Source organism: Euphorbia lathyris, chromosome 2, assembly GCF_963576675.1.
Source record: "Euphorbia lathyris chromosome 2, ddEupLath1.1, whole genome shotgun sequence".
Taxonomy (NCBI): Eukaryota; Viridiplantae; Streptophyta; class Magnoliopsida; order Malpighiales; family Euphorbiaceae; genus Euphorbia; species Euphorbia lathyris.
In genome coordinates, this window is record NC_088911.1 from 110,768,548 (window position 1) to 110,784,549 (window position 16,002).

At 41.9% G+C, this 16,002-nt stretch overlaps 2 protein-coding genes across 2 annotated transcripts; one reads left to right on the plus strand and one right to left on the minus strand.

The window, feature by feature from the left end:
* Window positions 1-994: 994 nt before the first annotated feature.
* Window positions 995-14,874, minus strand: LOC136219438 (protein MAIN-LIKE 1-like). Its single transcript, XM_066006846.1, has 7 exons — window positions 14,717-14,874; window positions 12,063-12,127; window positions 3,309-3,959; window positions 3,069-3,234; window positions 2,610-3,005; window positions 2,189-2,538; window positions 995-1,402 (listed from the first exon to the last, which is right to left on the minus strand). Exons 3-4 carry the CDS (start codon window positions 3,900-3,902, stop codon window positions 3,229-3,231), a joined length of 600 nt encoding a protein of 199 aa, XP_065862918.1. The 5' UTR covers window positions 3,903-3,959; window positions 12,063-12,127; window positions 14,717-14,874; the 3' UTR covers window positions 995-1,402; window positions 2,189-2,538; window positions 2,610-3,005; window positions 3,069-3,228.
* On the plus strand, window positions 10,828-11,942 carry LOC136219437 (probable glutathione S-transferase). Its single transcript, XM_066006844.1, has 2 exons — window positions 10,828-11,148; window positions 11,418-11,942. Exons 1-2 carry the CDS (start codon window positions 10,840-10,842, stop codon window positions 11,784-11,786), a joined length of 678 nt encoding a protein of 225 aa, XP_065862916.1. The 5' UTR covers window positions 10,828-10,839; the 3' UTR covers window positions 11,787-11,942.
* Window positions 14,875-16,002: the final 1,128 nt, after the last annotated feature.

Consider the following 16,002-nt stretch of genomic DNA (forward strand, 5'->3'; position numbering starts at 1 on the left):
TAAGCAGATGAGGAAGTTTATCGAAAAACACCTAATCACCAGGTTTGGGGTACCTCACCATATGATCACGGATAACGGGGTCCAGTTCCAAGGAGAGGTGAAAAGTCTCTTCCAAGAGTACGGTATTGAGCATCATAGATCTTCTCCATATCGCCCACAAGAGAAGCAGCAAATAAAAACCTCAAGAGGATCATCGTGAAGACCGTGGAGTCGCACCGGAATTGGCACGAACAGCTTCCACTTGCTTTGTGGGCCTATCGCACGACTGTCAGAACATCTACTGGGGCAACGCCGTTCTCCTTAGTGTATGGGCCAGAAGCAGTTCTGCCAATCGAGATTGAGAAGCGATCACTGAGAATCGCGGTAGAAACAGAGATTCCTGAAGCGGAATGGGTGAAGAAACTGTATGAGCAGTTGGCATTGGTCGATGAGAAAAGAATGGAGACCCTCTACCATGTACAGCTGTATCAGAGGAGGATAGCCTGGGCCTTCAACAAAAGGGTTAAGGTCAGTCCCATCAAAGAGGGAGACATGGTGCTGAAACAGATCCGGATGACGCACACCGACCCTAGGGGCAAGTTTAGGCCAAATTGGGAAGGACCGTTTCTCGTGAAGAAGATGCTGAGTAAAGGCGCGGTGAAGCTAACTACTATGGACGGCATGGAGTTCTCCGAACCTACCAATCTGGATAGGCTTAAGAAATACTTTTCGTAATAAAAAAAAAGAAAAAATTCCCGATAGGTTGAAAACCCGCAAAGGGCGATCTATGTAACAATAAGGGACATCCCAATGAGTGAAAACCCAAGAGGGAGCTCATTTGAAAATTCCGGGATAATAAAGGGAGAGTTGAAAAATCACTGGGACCTGAAAACCGAAAAAAGGCGGGTCCTGGTAACAATAGTTATATCTTGAGCAATTACAAAAATAATGTATAATCGGCTAAGTATTTCTGTTGTTTGTAAATAAATAAAGGCATGAATATATTTGAAGAGAATGATTGGAATCGTTATAATCAATTGAATGCATCGTATTATAAATCATGAGTTATACATTTCCTATCTATATTACATGAAGAGCCTATACCTATTTCCACTCCCCTCCCTATATACAATGTATACATCAGGGTAATACTAATAAAAGAAGACTACAGATCACGGGCTTATCAAGGAGGAAACGACCCAAAGTCCCAGAAGTCCTCAAAGCCTCTCGTATGTGAGGCCCGCTCCGCAGCTAAAGCCTCATCGGCGATCCGGCGCCCCTCCTCAGCAACACGGCGCCCCTCCGTCTCAACACGCATCCTATCCTCCCAACTAGCATCCCTCTCCCGGTAGACGTATCCAACCCGAGCATCGGCGTCCCGCTGCAACTCGCTGAATCGCTGATCATTAGCATGAAGATCACTCTGCGAAAAAAAAAACAAACAAAAAAAGACAACAACAGAAGTTATACATACATATGTGCATCACATGCATACATTTCACTACACTGTGACGGATAGGGATGTAAACGGGGCGGGGCGGGGATTTGGTTTCCCATCCCCGTCCCCGCTAACTAAATGGGGACAAAAACTGTCCCCATCCCCGCCCCATGGGGATCCCCGCGGGTACGGGGAATCACCGTTACCCATTTAGTACAAAATTATCAATTATAGTAAAATAGTCGATAAGTATTAAACCATTAAATGACTTAATTAAAAAATGAAGGATATACAGGTATATATAGTATATAATAATCAGTGATTAATAATAAAAGAAAAAAATACATCATGTAACGGAATATTGTATGACACTGATTACGTACAAACAATATTATTAATTTGGACGAAAAAGAAAAATAAAGGAATAATATCATTTGAATATTTTTGTTGAAGCGAAGAATATTAATTAGTTTGTATATAGCTATGTCATAAGCATTATTTTTGTTGAACATTGGAAGTTAGAATAGAAGAATGGGAATGCATACAATAAAAGTAATGGTCAAAGCATTTAGTACCGGCGGGGCTTCACGGGTACGGGTACGGGGATCCCCGCGGGGTGGGGATTGCATTTCCCGTCCCCGCCCCGTACCCGCCTACGGGGACCATATTGGTCCCCGTCCCCATCCCCGTTAACAAACGGGGCGGGGCCCCGACGGGTACGGGTATTCCCCGCCCCAGTTGCATCCCTAGTGACGGAATAAGAATACTCACTAGATGGCTAGCACAACGCAGGTTGACCTGCTCTCGAAAATAATCAGATAATCCCACAAAGTCAGTGCATGTCTCCCTCGAGGTATGGAGGGCATCAGGGGGATCGAACGGCACCATCGAGGTGAAAACCGGAGGGGCAGTCTCAACGCCGGAGTAGGCACGCCCGCCTCGCCATAACGGACCACCGAGTACTCTCTCCCTGAGGTAGGGAATGGTACACCTAGGGAGAGCCGCTCTGGTCGGGCAGCGCCTGAGGACTCGCCTGCATAGCATGAAGGCTCGCTCGCAGATGTCCGGGCCCAAGTATCGTCAAAAAAATCCGACGTCCGAGCGCTCCTCAAGGAACCCTCCTGCGAATAAAGGCAAAATAAATACACCCAACTATCTCGCGAATAAAGAATAAACAAAGTCGAGTACTCACCGGAACCACCTCAAGGCCAAAGATCCCAGCGACGGCCGCCGCCGAGAACATGTCCTCCGCAGGATCAACATCCATCGCGATCTCAGGAGGGACCGTCGGAGTCAGGAGCGTCGATAAATAGCGAGTGCGACCCCTCGTGCGGTCCCACACGTCCCGAGGCGCTAGTCGGTGGGTCAAATCGCGACGTATCGTCCGCAGGGGCATAATCCTCACCGCAAACATGGATACGGGGATCTCGCCCGAAGTCCAATGAGTGACGTCAGCTCCGATGAAGCTCCGGTCACCCAAATACCACGCCCGCACGCACGGACCGGTAAGTACGCACTGCTGCCTCTGGATGTGCGTAACATATGCGTAATCGGGACCGAAGTCGAGGTCGTCCCATCCAAAAGAGATCTGAAACGCAAGGAAAATCAGACGAGAACAAATAAAAATCCAGCATAATCGGAAGACGCTCACCTGTCCCCAAGCTCCGTGTATCAATCCATGATAGTAATCGTGCCACTGTCGGCCTCCCCTCGGCGCTCAAATCAAAGTCCCTCCACCTCGCCATAAGCGGAAGCGTAGCCCCGCGCGAACTGCTCCCGTGGACACTCGGGAGAATCCTCCTCTCGTAGGCCTAAACCTGCTCATAAAAACCTACGTTAGAAGCGTAAGTCATGAAAAGAATAAAAGACAAGCTAGGGATAGAAAACGCACCAGGAGGGCGAAAGTATAACCACCGAAGTCCTTGCGCTGCCGGCAAGTCAAGTCCAGGAATCGGTAGAGGTATGCCAAACTAGCTCCGGCCCAATCGTAGGAGGAAACCGCATCTATGTCCCGGAAAGCCTGGATGAGGCCCGCGTGTATAGTCCCGCTCTGGGTACGAAAAACTGTCTCGCCCAGAGCATACAGGAGAAAGCTACGTGTAGCCCGATCCGTATCATCTCGATCACAGAAATCTCGACGACTCAACAGTCCGAAAGTAGTGACGAACTTCGCCGGGGTAGATCTAACGCCTGTATAGACTCCGGGACTGATCAAAGCATCCATCTCGTCAAGATCAACCTCTGGACGCACCATATCGTAATAAAGAGGGACCAGAGTGTCGCTACCTCGTAATCCGGTCAGTAAGGAAAAGTCCCGGGGTGAGATCGTCATCTCCTCGAACGGAAGATGAAATGTGTGAGTCGAATCCACCCACCTCTCACAGAGGGCGCGCAGGGCACGCCTGTCGCACACGCCATTGGCACGTGGCAGCGTTAGAATAAAGGGCTCGAAGCTCAACTCCCGCACGCGGACTCTGACCGCCATGGGAAGCGAAGCGTACCAGGAGTGGATGCCCTCGGTGGAGCCCGAGGTGGCAATGACCTAGACAAAGCAGTGCAAATAAGAGTGGGACTTAGCTAGAGTCATTATTCTTTAAAGGTCTCACTTCCATATACGTCTGATAGAAATTCAGTTTAACTAGTTGTTCTTTAAATTTTGTTTAAATTTAACTTAAAAATTCCTTTCGTTAAGATCGTCATTCTTTAGAGTTCGTCCGTAGCGTCATTCGTATAAGATTTAATTTAATTCGTTATTCTTTGGTGTTCCACTCCCCCGCGTGCTTGCGAGGAGCTTAATCTAATTCAAGTTTTTTTTTATAAAGGTGGTCTAGCACTATTCACGTGCACTATTCACGTCATTTACTATTCACGTGCACTATTCATGTCATTTTACTATTCACGTGCACTATTCACGTTTTTCCTATTCACGTTTTACTATTCACATGCATTATTCACGTCGTTTTACTATTCACGTTTACTATTCACGTGCACTATTCACGCTTTTACTATTCACGTCGTTTCACTATTCACGTGCACTATTCACGTTTTTACTATTTGCGTGCATTATTCACATTCTACTATTCACGCTGTTTTGGCTATTCACATGTATAAAGTTCACATTCTTTCCAAAAATCATAAAGTGTCGTTCACATGCGTGAAAGATTCGCGTTTTCTAATTAAAGGACTCATAAGCGGCTTAAATATTAGCATGCAAATAACGTTCAGATGGGGTTGCTAAAACCTAGAAGTCTTGACAAATAAGAAGCAAATAGGTACTTACCCGGATGACATTGGTCCGACTTAGATGAGAAGCAGGGTTCTGGAAAGGAACGGCGCTAGCCAAGTCCTCAAAGACCACCTCCATACCCTTCGTGCCATCGTATTTGCTCGACGCCATCGCGAAAATGATCAAACGGTTAGAGAGAGAAAGAGAAGAAGAGAGAGAAGATGTGGGGTTGGAAATGAACCCCACCACCCTTTTATAAGGGTAATAAATGGCATGATAGTAATAAAAGAAAAAGGTACGATGTGACGTAAAGGTAAAAAGTAAATAATTAATTATCAAGTGCACAAACCTCCGATTCGCAGTCCGTTTCAACCTGCATTTTTACCAAGCAGTGGCCATTGTCCTAGGAGACGACTCCAGACGACAGTCAAAATTTACAGAAGAGTGGTGACAGTCAAGATACAGACAACAGTCACCAGGAAAATAATTTTTAGCCCTAAAAGATTCTAGGCAAAGGGATAAGGTCATTCCTATCCACAACTTCAGTATGCGAGACTGTGACTCCAGTCAAAATACAGACGACAGTGCGTCGAAATTCAGAATCGCTAGAAAGAGTCATTTTACCTGCGGTCGATTTAGAGACTAGGGTCGCTAGAAAGAGCAATTTTACCTGCGGTCGATTTGGAGACTAGGATCGCTAGAAAGAGCAATTTTACATGCGGTCGATGTAGAGATTAGGGTCGCTAGAAAGAGCAACTTTACCTGCGGTCGATGTAGAGACTAGGGTCGCTAGAAAGAGCAATATTACTTGCGGTCGATGTAGAGACTAGGGTCGCTAGAAAGAGCCACTTACCTGCGGTCGATGTAGAGACTAGGGTCACTAGAAAGAGTCAGTTACCTGCGGTTGATTTAGAAACTAAGGTCGCTAGAAAAAGCTAGGGGAAGACGGTCGATGAAGAGACTGGAGACAAGGAAGGGACTTGCGACATTGAGATCAAGTATTTCTCCTCCCACTCTATATGTGTCTTTTACTTTAATATGTTTTCCATTGCATGTGTCGCATTCGCGAAAAAAAAAATTCAAAAAAGCACACACGTCACTGTTAAAATAGGAAAGTAGGGGCAACTGTAGACACCGAGTCGGAGGACTTATGACGAAAACCCATGACAAACGGTTAGAGCGGTTGATTCCAATAATATAAAATATAAAAAAAACCACGAAAGGGGTCCGGAGGAATTGCGTGTCGTCAAATAGGCGGCTCGCGGGTGCCCAACGAACGGGGGGCATCGTCCAATGCACGCCGAAGGCATTGGACGCGGGCCTAAGGATCGTTGGGCGAGTGCCCAGCGGCGTTGGGCAAGCGCCCAGTAGCGGCCGGCGCGCGTCCGATGGTAGTTGGGCGCACGCCCAACAGCGCTGGGCGCGCCCGGTTGGCGTTGGGCGTCCGCCCAACGCTAGTTGGGCGTCGCGCAACTCGAAGAGGCTGAGTTAGGGTTGGACACTGAGGAAATTACAGAAGAAGCAGCAGATGAGGTGGAGCAAATGCTGGTTTCCTTGAATGCTCTGGATGGAGGGCTCACCAACACCACCGTTAAACTAAAAGGTACCCTAAATAAAAGACCTATAATGATCTTGATTGATAGTGGGAGTACCCACAGTTTTGTGGATACTAAAGTAGTTAAAGAGGCAAAGTTACCCCTAGTGGCAGTAAAACCTGTAGCTGTGACTGTAGCTGATGGAAGACAGCTAACTATCACCTCTAAATGCAATGACTGCAACTGGTCAATTCAGAACAACAGATTTACTTTTACCTTGAGGGTTATAGAGTTGGGTGATTATGATATTTGATAGGGGTATTTTACCCCTATCTTTTAGCGTGATTTACGGGTTAATTTTAGAAGAAATAAATAAGTTTAATTACAAAAATAGAGTGTTTTAATAAAATAACGAAATAAAAATAAATTTCGTGCTTTCAGTTAATTTTCCTTGTTTTTGAGTAATTTAGGAAATAAAAACGTCAAGCTAACTCGGCCCTCGAGATTTATATTTCAGGTACGAGCAAGGAGTGAAAATCCACACAATACGCGAGGCGCCTCATTCCTTACGCGGGGCGTGAAACATGGAGTCAGAAATAATTGCCCTATCCACAGGCACCATGTGGGATCTAGTCAGCATACACGAAGCGTATGCCAACCTACGAGAGGCGTATGACACATGTCAGAAATGATTAGCCTAATCCTAAAAGTCAGACTGTGTGGTCTCCCTGGGTCAACTATCCCTACGCGGGGCGTACTACCTTACACGCGGGGCGTGTGAGGGAATTCTTCAACATAAAAGTTCAGAGACTCATTTACGCGGGGCGTGCCTCAAGCTACGCACGGCGTAAAAGGACCAAATCAAGCGATAAAAAGTCAGAGTCTCAAACACGCGAGGCGCATGCCATTCTATGCGGGGCGTGTTTGAGACAACAAGATCTGGAATTGGTCCACATGCAGGAGATTTCTGACGGAATGGGCACACACGCATGGCGTATACCACCATACGCGGGGCGTATTATGGGATTTCTACACAAAATTATGTTCCTCCATGCTTGCACCTTGTGGAATTACAATCTTACCCCCAGCTTGATGTATAAATAAGAGTGACTAGCACTCATTTGAGACACGATAGAGATACATTAGACATCTTACACCTTGTAATATACTCTCTTAGATTAAATTCTTGTTTTAGATTTGGTTTTTAGGCTTTGTATAGCCAAACTCTTCCACCTTGAGAGCTTGTTCGTTGATCCCGGCATTCCATCAAAGTTCCGCGCCATCTCCGTCCACCAAGCTCGAAAGCTCCACCATCCAAGTCCTAAGAGACGACTTTGAGTCCGGTTAGCTAGTTCCGAGGGTGGATTCTTCCCTTTTCACTTGCTAATTAGCTTGAACTCATCCTATGTACTAGGCTTGGTTGTAATTCATATTTACATTCTCTATATTTATAATTTATGATTCGTAATCTTCTTTTCTATATATGTGTTGATGTTTGTTACTTGTTTTGATATTCATAATTGATTATTGTGTAGGAGAACGCTATTTCCGACGCCATTCGGGCTATCTTTAGGGATTCATATAGGTGTTGCCTTACCGGAAATGACAAACCGGAAACCGTAGGAATTGACAAGCCACGGAACTTACGGGCCCTAATTTCTAGTCCCAAGCATTAGACACGCCTTGACTAGGAACCACGTAGTCTAAATACTTCACGGGTCGGTTACACTACACGTAGTCGTCTTTGCAAGAGCAAACCATCAACCGTATAAACATTAGAGGTCGTTATTTGTCATAGTTATAACTTATCGCATCCATATCACTTTATAGAGTTTTGTTATATAAATTCGCCTCACCCGTAGTTAGGAGTAGTTTGTAGTTGGTCCCCATATCAACCTCAAAGTATTCACCGCTTAAATAACGTATAAAACCGAGTCGTTTAATACTTGCAGTTATAAATCCCGTGGATTCAATACCCAGTCTTAACCGGATTATTACTTGATACGACGGGGTACACTTGCCCCTAAGTAGTGATGTCTAGTAAAGATAGAGCATTTAGAAAGATCACATCCACAGTCATAACGCACTTATCGTAATATACATTTTGTCATAGAAAACACTACACTAGACGGCACGCATCAATATTATTTTAGGCTCGGATTGGATGAGGGGACACACTCCCGTCACTTTTGACTTTGATAAAAATAGGCTGTTAGTTTGCAAGGATGGAAAGCAGATCGAATTAAAAGGGGTCAGTGATGAAATAAGCCTGAAGCTTATGACAATTAAGTCTGTGAACAAGCTAGTGTCCAAGGGGTGGAAAGGGGTTACTAGTAAGTTATTCCTCATGATCATGCACACACCAGCAGAGACTCCTAACCTAAGCACCACAACCTCAATTGATCCTACACCCACAGACCCCATACAACTACTCCTATCACAAAACAACCACTTATTTCAACAGCTTACAACCTTACCACCTACACGCACCCATGATCACTCTATACCCTTAAAACAAAACTCAGAGCCAGTAAATCTCAGACCTTACCATTGCTCTCATCACCAAAAAAACGAGATAGAAAGGTTGGTGGAAGAAATGTTGGAAGGAGGCCTCATTCGGGCCAGTACTAGCCCTTATGCCTCATTCTGACTTCAACTCATTTTGTTTAGAGACTCTTAGAGAAGATACAACGACTTCCATGGGCAACACGACGTCATGTCCATATGTAAGTGAACATAGACTCACACTAGTGGAACTTCTCTTAGAAGTCCCGTAAGCCCAATGTGTCATTCACGAGGATTATCTTCAAGCATTTTTTTCAAGATGCCAATGAGGACTTTGTTGAAGGCTTCTGCTTGCTCATTTGCTTGTGTATAAAAAGGAGTTGAATGTATAAGCTTTATACCATAATCTTCAAAGAAGTCCTTTGTGTTTATAGATTGAGGAATACTGAACCTGTGGACAATGTATTCTTTGATAAACTGGATAACGTTTTTCTGCTCGACCTTCTTTATAGATATGGCTTCAATCCACTTATTGAAGTAATCAATTGCAACATTGATAAAAACTATGCCCTTTTGATGATGCAGGATAGATTATACCAATGATGTCTATGAAATCCATGGGCATTATGGAAGTTAGTGGGTAAAAAAGTTAAACCTACTTCGAGAAGAAGACCTTCTAGATTAAGTAAAGAAGCATGTCCTTTCCACCATTTGTCAAATGAGGCCTGAACTTCAGAAGGAGTGGCCTTCAAACAAGTAACTTGAACTTCATATTTAGCTTCACACGCCTTTTCGACTTGTTCAGAGAAGGTTTAAGGTCGTAGTTCTGAAAGAAGGCCATGAGGCGCTGGTATACATTGTGTCAATCCAAATTGCTTATGCCTTCTAAAAACTACATAGAGAAGTTAGTGGAAAGTTAGTGGGAAGTAGACCTGTCCACGGGCCCGGGTACCCGCCCGGCCCGCCCAGGCCCGTGTCCCTTGGACCGGGCTTGGACAATAAAAATTGTTCATCGGCCCAGGCCCGCCAAAGCCCGCCTATTTTTTGGGCGGGCTTGGGATTAATAAAAATAACACGGGCCGGCCCAGCCCGACCCGCTTATTAATATTAATTAATAAATATATATTTATATATTAAATGTTTATTTTTAAGTATAATATTTATTTTTTTATAATTAACAATTATATATATATTTAGGTGGGCTTATATGGGTTGGGCTCGGGATTTGATTTTTAAGCCCGAGCCCGCCTAAATTAATTGTGGGCTGGACTGGACTTGGGCTGAGTATTTTTACTTAAAAACCCGACTGGCCCGGTCCGAGCCCGGCCCATGGGCAGGTCTAGTGGGAAGTGGTAATTGAAGATCATAAGTAGTTATTCAGGAAATGGACATCATGGAGGGTAGTTACCAAGGCTTTGAGGCTATAAAAGCCAAGTTAATCTTCATTCTCAAAAGACAAAAGAAAATCTACCAAAAATCAAGTCTAAACTCTACACAAGTTTATTTCCAATCATTATTTCTACGCCAATCATTATTTCTGCACTTTTCTTTACTTCAACACATTGCCTTGTAATTTCTTGTTTATTGAAGCAATCAAATTCAAGTTTTTACACTTTTTATTTCCTGCCTTCTTACAATTTCGTGACCTTCTTACAATTTATTGTTTTTTCTTTGGCTAAGCTCTTAATAATTTGGACCTTAAGGAATTATTCGGTCTCTTTTATTCCTAACAATCATTTGACAGTCAAATACGACATATTTCAAACTTCGCGGATACTATAAACTGTTGGCACACTATTAATTTCATTTTCACCGCAAAAGGCCACAACACTATTCAATCCCTTTTTTCCAAACAATCATTTAAATTCAGATTCCGACATTTTATGATACCCTAGCAATTTTCATTTTGCTCCAAAAGTGACAGAGCAATATCAATTAAGTTTTAAATATAACATTCGTCATGGATTACGATTGGTCATATGGTATCTTCGCAATTGAATATTGTGAAACTATTAGTCAACAATTGACTCCGCACTTAATTTTTAATTAATACTTCAACTTATTACCCAAGCAAAGACGGATGCTATTGGTTAGTATATAATGGGAACTGGTGAAGCAATTAAATCATACAACCTGCTCAATCTTAAGCAATAATCATGGCTGAAGTCAAGCTACTTGGAACATGGTTTAGTCCTTTTAGTTACAGAGTGATATGGGCTCTAAAACTAAAGGGCATACCCTTTGAATATGTGGAAGAAGATCTGACCAACAAAAGTTCTATGCTTTTGCAGTATAATCCAGTCAGCAAGAAAATCCCAGTGCTCGTCCATGGCGGCAATCCAATCAACGAATCCATGATAATCGTCGAGTATTTGGACGAAACATGGCCCGATCATTCCTTGCTGCCCACTCTTCCTTATGAGAGAGCACTTGCCAGGTTTTGGGTCAAATTTTTTGAAGACAAGGTACACTTTATCTCTCATTACCTCTTTTTTTTAAGATAATTTTGATTTTCAATTTCTGAACTTTGATTTGGTGAAATTTGATATCTAAATAAGATTATGTGAATGGAAAACGTGAGTGTGTGGAGATGTCCGTCTATTTTGACAAAAGTTCAAGTTTAGAAGCACAAATTTCACCAAATCAAAATCAATGAACCCCAAGATTTGGCCAATTACATGGCCGAAATATTGTTTTGGCATTGAATATTATGTAAATTATGATTGTTAAATAGGGTTCATCAATGTGGAAGATATTCGGAACCACTGGAGAAGAGCAAGAGAAAGCAGTAAAAGCTACCATGGAAATGCTAAAAACAATAGAAGAAGAAGCCATGGGACTAATTGGAGAGAATAAATATTTTGGAGGAGAAAATATTGGAATAGTTGACATTGCTTTTGGGGCACTTGCTCATTGGCTGGGGGTGGTAGAAAAAACAGTAGGAATAGAAGTACTTGAACCCCATAACTTCCCTAAATTGCACTCATGGACCCAAAATTTCAAGCAACATCCCATTATCAGTGAAAATCTTCCAGATGCAGCAAAGATGATCGCCTTTTTTGTACCCCGTAGGGAAATGATACTAGCATCTGCTTCTGCTTGAGCCTTTATAATGAGTTCTTTTCTGCATTTTGTTTTATGCTCAATTTCTTAGGCATTACTGAGCTTTCAATCCTCAATTTCATTGTAATGTTTCTCAATGAGTGTGTGTAACATTGTATCTTTAACTCTTTTGCTTCTATGAAATAAGATTAAACCATGTCTCTAACCAAAAGAACAGCAGAACATAGTTGTAAATTTCTATTAATTTTTTCAAATAGTTTTAAGGATTTTGCAAAACAACAGTGTTCTTAGTAAAATGATTTGTAGAAATGCATACCTCTTCCGCAGCGAAAATAGCTTTTTGTTTAGAGATCGCTTCAGGTGTTCCTTCCAGTTTCCGAACTGAGAAAATCAGCAGGCAAAAGAAGTAGAAGCTAAGTTAAGTTTGAAGAGAGAGTAAATAAACTTTCAGAGAGACAAAAACAAGAATACTTAAGCATAGAGATGAAGAGTGTATTATAACTAGCACGCCTGGAAGGATATTCAACTAACATTATATTTAAATCATGATTAAAATAATACTTAAAGCACCAAATTTAAATATTCAACAAACATTAATTTAAAATGTCACGGAACCATCTTAGCTAAAAGCTCGAGCTGATAGTTAAAGGCCCACTTCATATTAATAGCTGACACACCCCCACACGCGAAAGCACATTTGGGCTTGAAGCGTGACAACACAGGCCCATATTACCATGTCCTGCAAATAACTCAACAAATGAGGCTGCCAGGAATCGAACCCAGGACCACTTGATCACACTGGCTCTGATACCATGTCATGGAACCGATTGAATAAAAGCTCGAACTTATAGTTAAAGGTCCACTTCATATTAATAGCTGACATGTCATGGAACCGATTGAACTAAAAGCTCGAACTAATAGTTAAAGGTCCACTTCATATTAATAGCTGACACACCCCCACACGCGAAAGCACACTTGGGCTTGAAGCGTGACAACACAGGCCCATATTACCATGTCCTGCAAATAACTCAACAAATGGGGCTGCCAGGAATCGAACCCAGGACCACTTGGTCGCACTGGCTCTGATACCATGTCATGGAACCGAATTAGCTAAAAGCTCGTGTCATGGAACCGATTGAACTAAAAGCTCGAGCTGATAGTTAAAGGTCCACTTCATATTAATAGCTGACACACCCCCACACGCAAAAGCACACTTGGGCTTGAAGCGTGACAACACAGGCCCATATTACCATGTCCTGCAAGTAACTCAACAAATGGGGCTGCCAGGAATCGAACTCAGGACCACTTGGTCACACTGGCTCTGATACCATGTCACGGAACCATTTTAGCTAAAAGCTCAAGCTTATAGTTAAAGGTCCACTTCATATTAATAGCTGACACAAAAACAAAGAAAAACACATTATAATAAAAATTACATTAATGATCCGAAAAAATACTTATTTGCATATTTGGCCTTGACTGCATCGCATAAAAAACGATGATTCTCGAGTTGCTCAGCGTTCATATGGCTAGTGTCCGTAGTCAATATTCGATGATGTTGAGCTATCTCATATGGTTTCCTAAACTCTAGCATTTTGGCAAACTTTGCTTTCCTAAGCTCTTTCATTTTAGCCCAATATTCCTTCATTTCTTCTTCAATCCTTGATGCTTCCATTTTGGACTTCCCCTTTCTCTTAGCCTTTGCTTTTGCAACCTTTTTTCTTATAGCACGGATTTCACAGTCATCGAGTTTGGTATTTGTGTCTGCATTCAATGAGGAAGAGTAAGCACCACTGTTCCTTCGGTTGTTTGATGCCTCACCCAACCTTCGCCTTCTCCACTCTGCCAATAACATAAACTCTTCCTCCTCGTCTGAATCATCTACCGATTCATTAAAGTAATATTCTTCAGTTTTTCTAAGCTCGGCAGGATCCATTTGAGTGTGTATGTAAGTGTTTCGCTCAGAAATTGTACTGGTGGTGGTGAAAGAACACCCAATGGTGTTTATATAGCCATATGGTAACGGCTAGTTTTCAATGATCAATTTATAAGACAATGTTATTATTTCCAGCCCACTTCATTACCATTCAAGGCACAAGAATTTGTTCCAAGCACGAATTAAAAGCTTCTGGCTCCCATCATATGCCTCAACATTTTGTTGGCAGACAGCTTTTGGTTTCCCGTTATGCAGATGTGAACTATGAGATAAACAAGATGGCACATACTTTTAAGCTATACCTTATTTCATTATTATTATTTATATCAAATAGTTCACTATATAATTGATTTCAGATAGCAGAAGCAGTGGCGGAGCCCGAAATTTAAACTTGGGGGGCTAATTTTAGCTGTACAGTTGTGGGTAAATTTTAACCGTCGTTTTAATGTGTTCGCTAAAAGGATGGTGGGAGTTGATAGGACCTCTTAAATAGAAGCATGTATCTGTAACTATCTCATCTACCTAACCATTGAAATTATATTTCATAAAGTTTATATACACTAATATTAGGGGCTACAAGGCCCAAGGGGCAAAACAACCGATACACAAGGGTAGAGCCGGTGGCCGGGGGCTCCGGCCCTCGGGCCCTAGGCTGGCTCCGCCCCTGAGCAGAAGTGCAGCAAATGCTCTAAAGCAAGTGGCAAACACACATTCAGATTCAAAGCCTAAATTACGTCCAAATATTCACCAAAGATCAAAATTCAACGCCTATATCAATAAAATATGTTCGTCTGTTACTATTTGATTTTGTTGCGCCCTTTCTATTGCATTATTTCCCAATGCCGAAGCGTACTGTATTAATTGAAATAAAACCTATCAAAACCCCAAACTCCACACCTAAATCTTAAGCAAATTTAACTCAAAATCCTAAATTTAAGCAATAAAATCAACAAAGTCGATATTTGAAACCATAGTCTTCAATTTCACGTAAGAATTGAAAAAATACCTCAAAAATTGGAGAAGCCCACTGCTACCTGGAACCCCGTTCGCCTTCGCTGGAGTTGGACCTACCTCCTGCCTCGCCGCCGAGCACAAAGATGCCACCGTGGCCGCTGGAGAGTGGAGACGCTGCCACTGTTCACGTCGATCTGCTCCTTTGTAGGAAATATGAGAGAAGAGAGACGAGTGAAGAAAAAAGAACAGAATTAGTTAAAAAATAATGAAGGACTTTCCTATAAAAGCGTCAAAGTTTAACGCTCTTTCTTTTTCAAAATATAAGACCAACCTTCTAAATTTGTAACTTTTTTTCACTTGGCTCCTTTAATTTAGAGAACAATCATTCAATCTCCTCAACTCTCCAAAAACATCATATATAGCCCCCTACATTTCTTATGTTCGGTCAAAATATTGACCCGTGTAGAAAACGCGTTTGACTGTTGACCACACCAATGCCATGTGTCATTTTTTATTAAATTTTTCCATTGAGATCTCTGCTCGGCGAGCAAGCCCATTTGTGCTCGGCGAGCAACTACCAGAGATGGATTTCGATCAGAATTCTTATGCCATAATGGAAAATTTTAATAAAAAAGTGACATGTGACATTGGTGTGGTCAACAGTGAAGCACGTTTTCTACACGGGTTAATATTTTGACCGAGCATATGGGTGTAAGGGGCTGTATATGATGTTTTTGGAGAGTTGAGGGGGTTGAGAGGTTGTCCCCTAAATTAAGGGAGCCAGGTGAAAAAAAGTTACAAGTTTAGAGGGCTGGGTGCTTATTAAGCCAAAATATAATATGTTATTTCCGGGGAGAACAAATACATCATTTGCGTGCTGTACCTTGGGTGAAATGTGCTGAACTGGTACAAAACCTTGGGTGAAATGCATGAATACCATGATTACGGTACAAAATTACAACTAACTCATTTTAATAACAAACTTAATTCTTAATATATTATTATTCGTTATGTATTATGATTTTACATCATAATTTAAAAAATTTAGACTCTAATTTATAAATCATAAACTCTATAAATATACTTTAGACTTCGAATATATAAATTCTAATCTTTAAAATATATTAAAAATACTTATTTTACTAATTTGACATAATCTAAAATTATGACTTAACATAGTTGTAAATAGTTTTTTTTGTTGAATTGTAGGCGGGGGATTTAATTGAAAAGAAATTATTTTATTAATAGAAAATTAAAACCTTACTAACATACACAAGCACTCACACATTATTTATACATTTATGTAGCTCTTTCCTCACTCACACATCATTACATTTGCAATACATCTATTTATAAATAGGCTTCT

Coding starts and splice junctions, on each gene's coding strand:
- LOC136219438 (XM_066006846.1), bottom strand. CDS start 3,902: ATGGCGGTCAGAGTCCGCGTGCGGGAGTTGAGCTTCGAGCCCTTTATT.
- LOC136219437 (XM_066006844.1), top strand. CDS start 10,840: ATGGCTGAAGTCAAGCTACTTGGAACATGGTTTAGTCCTTTTAGTTAC. Junction 11,149..11,417: donor TCAAATTTTTTGAAGACAAG/GTACACTTTATC, acceptor ATTGTTAAATAG/GGTTCATCAATGTGGAAGAT.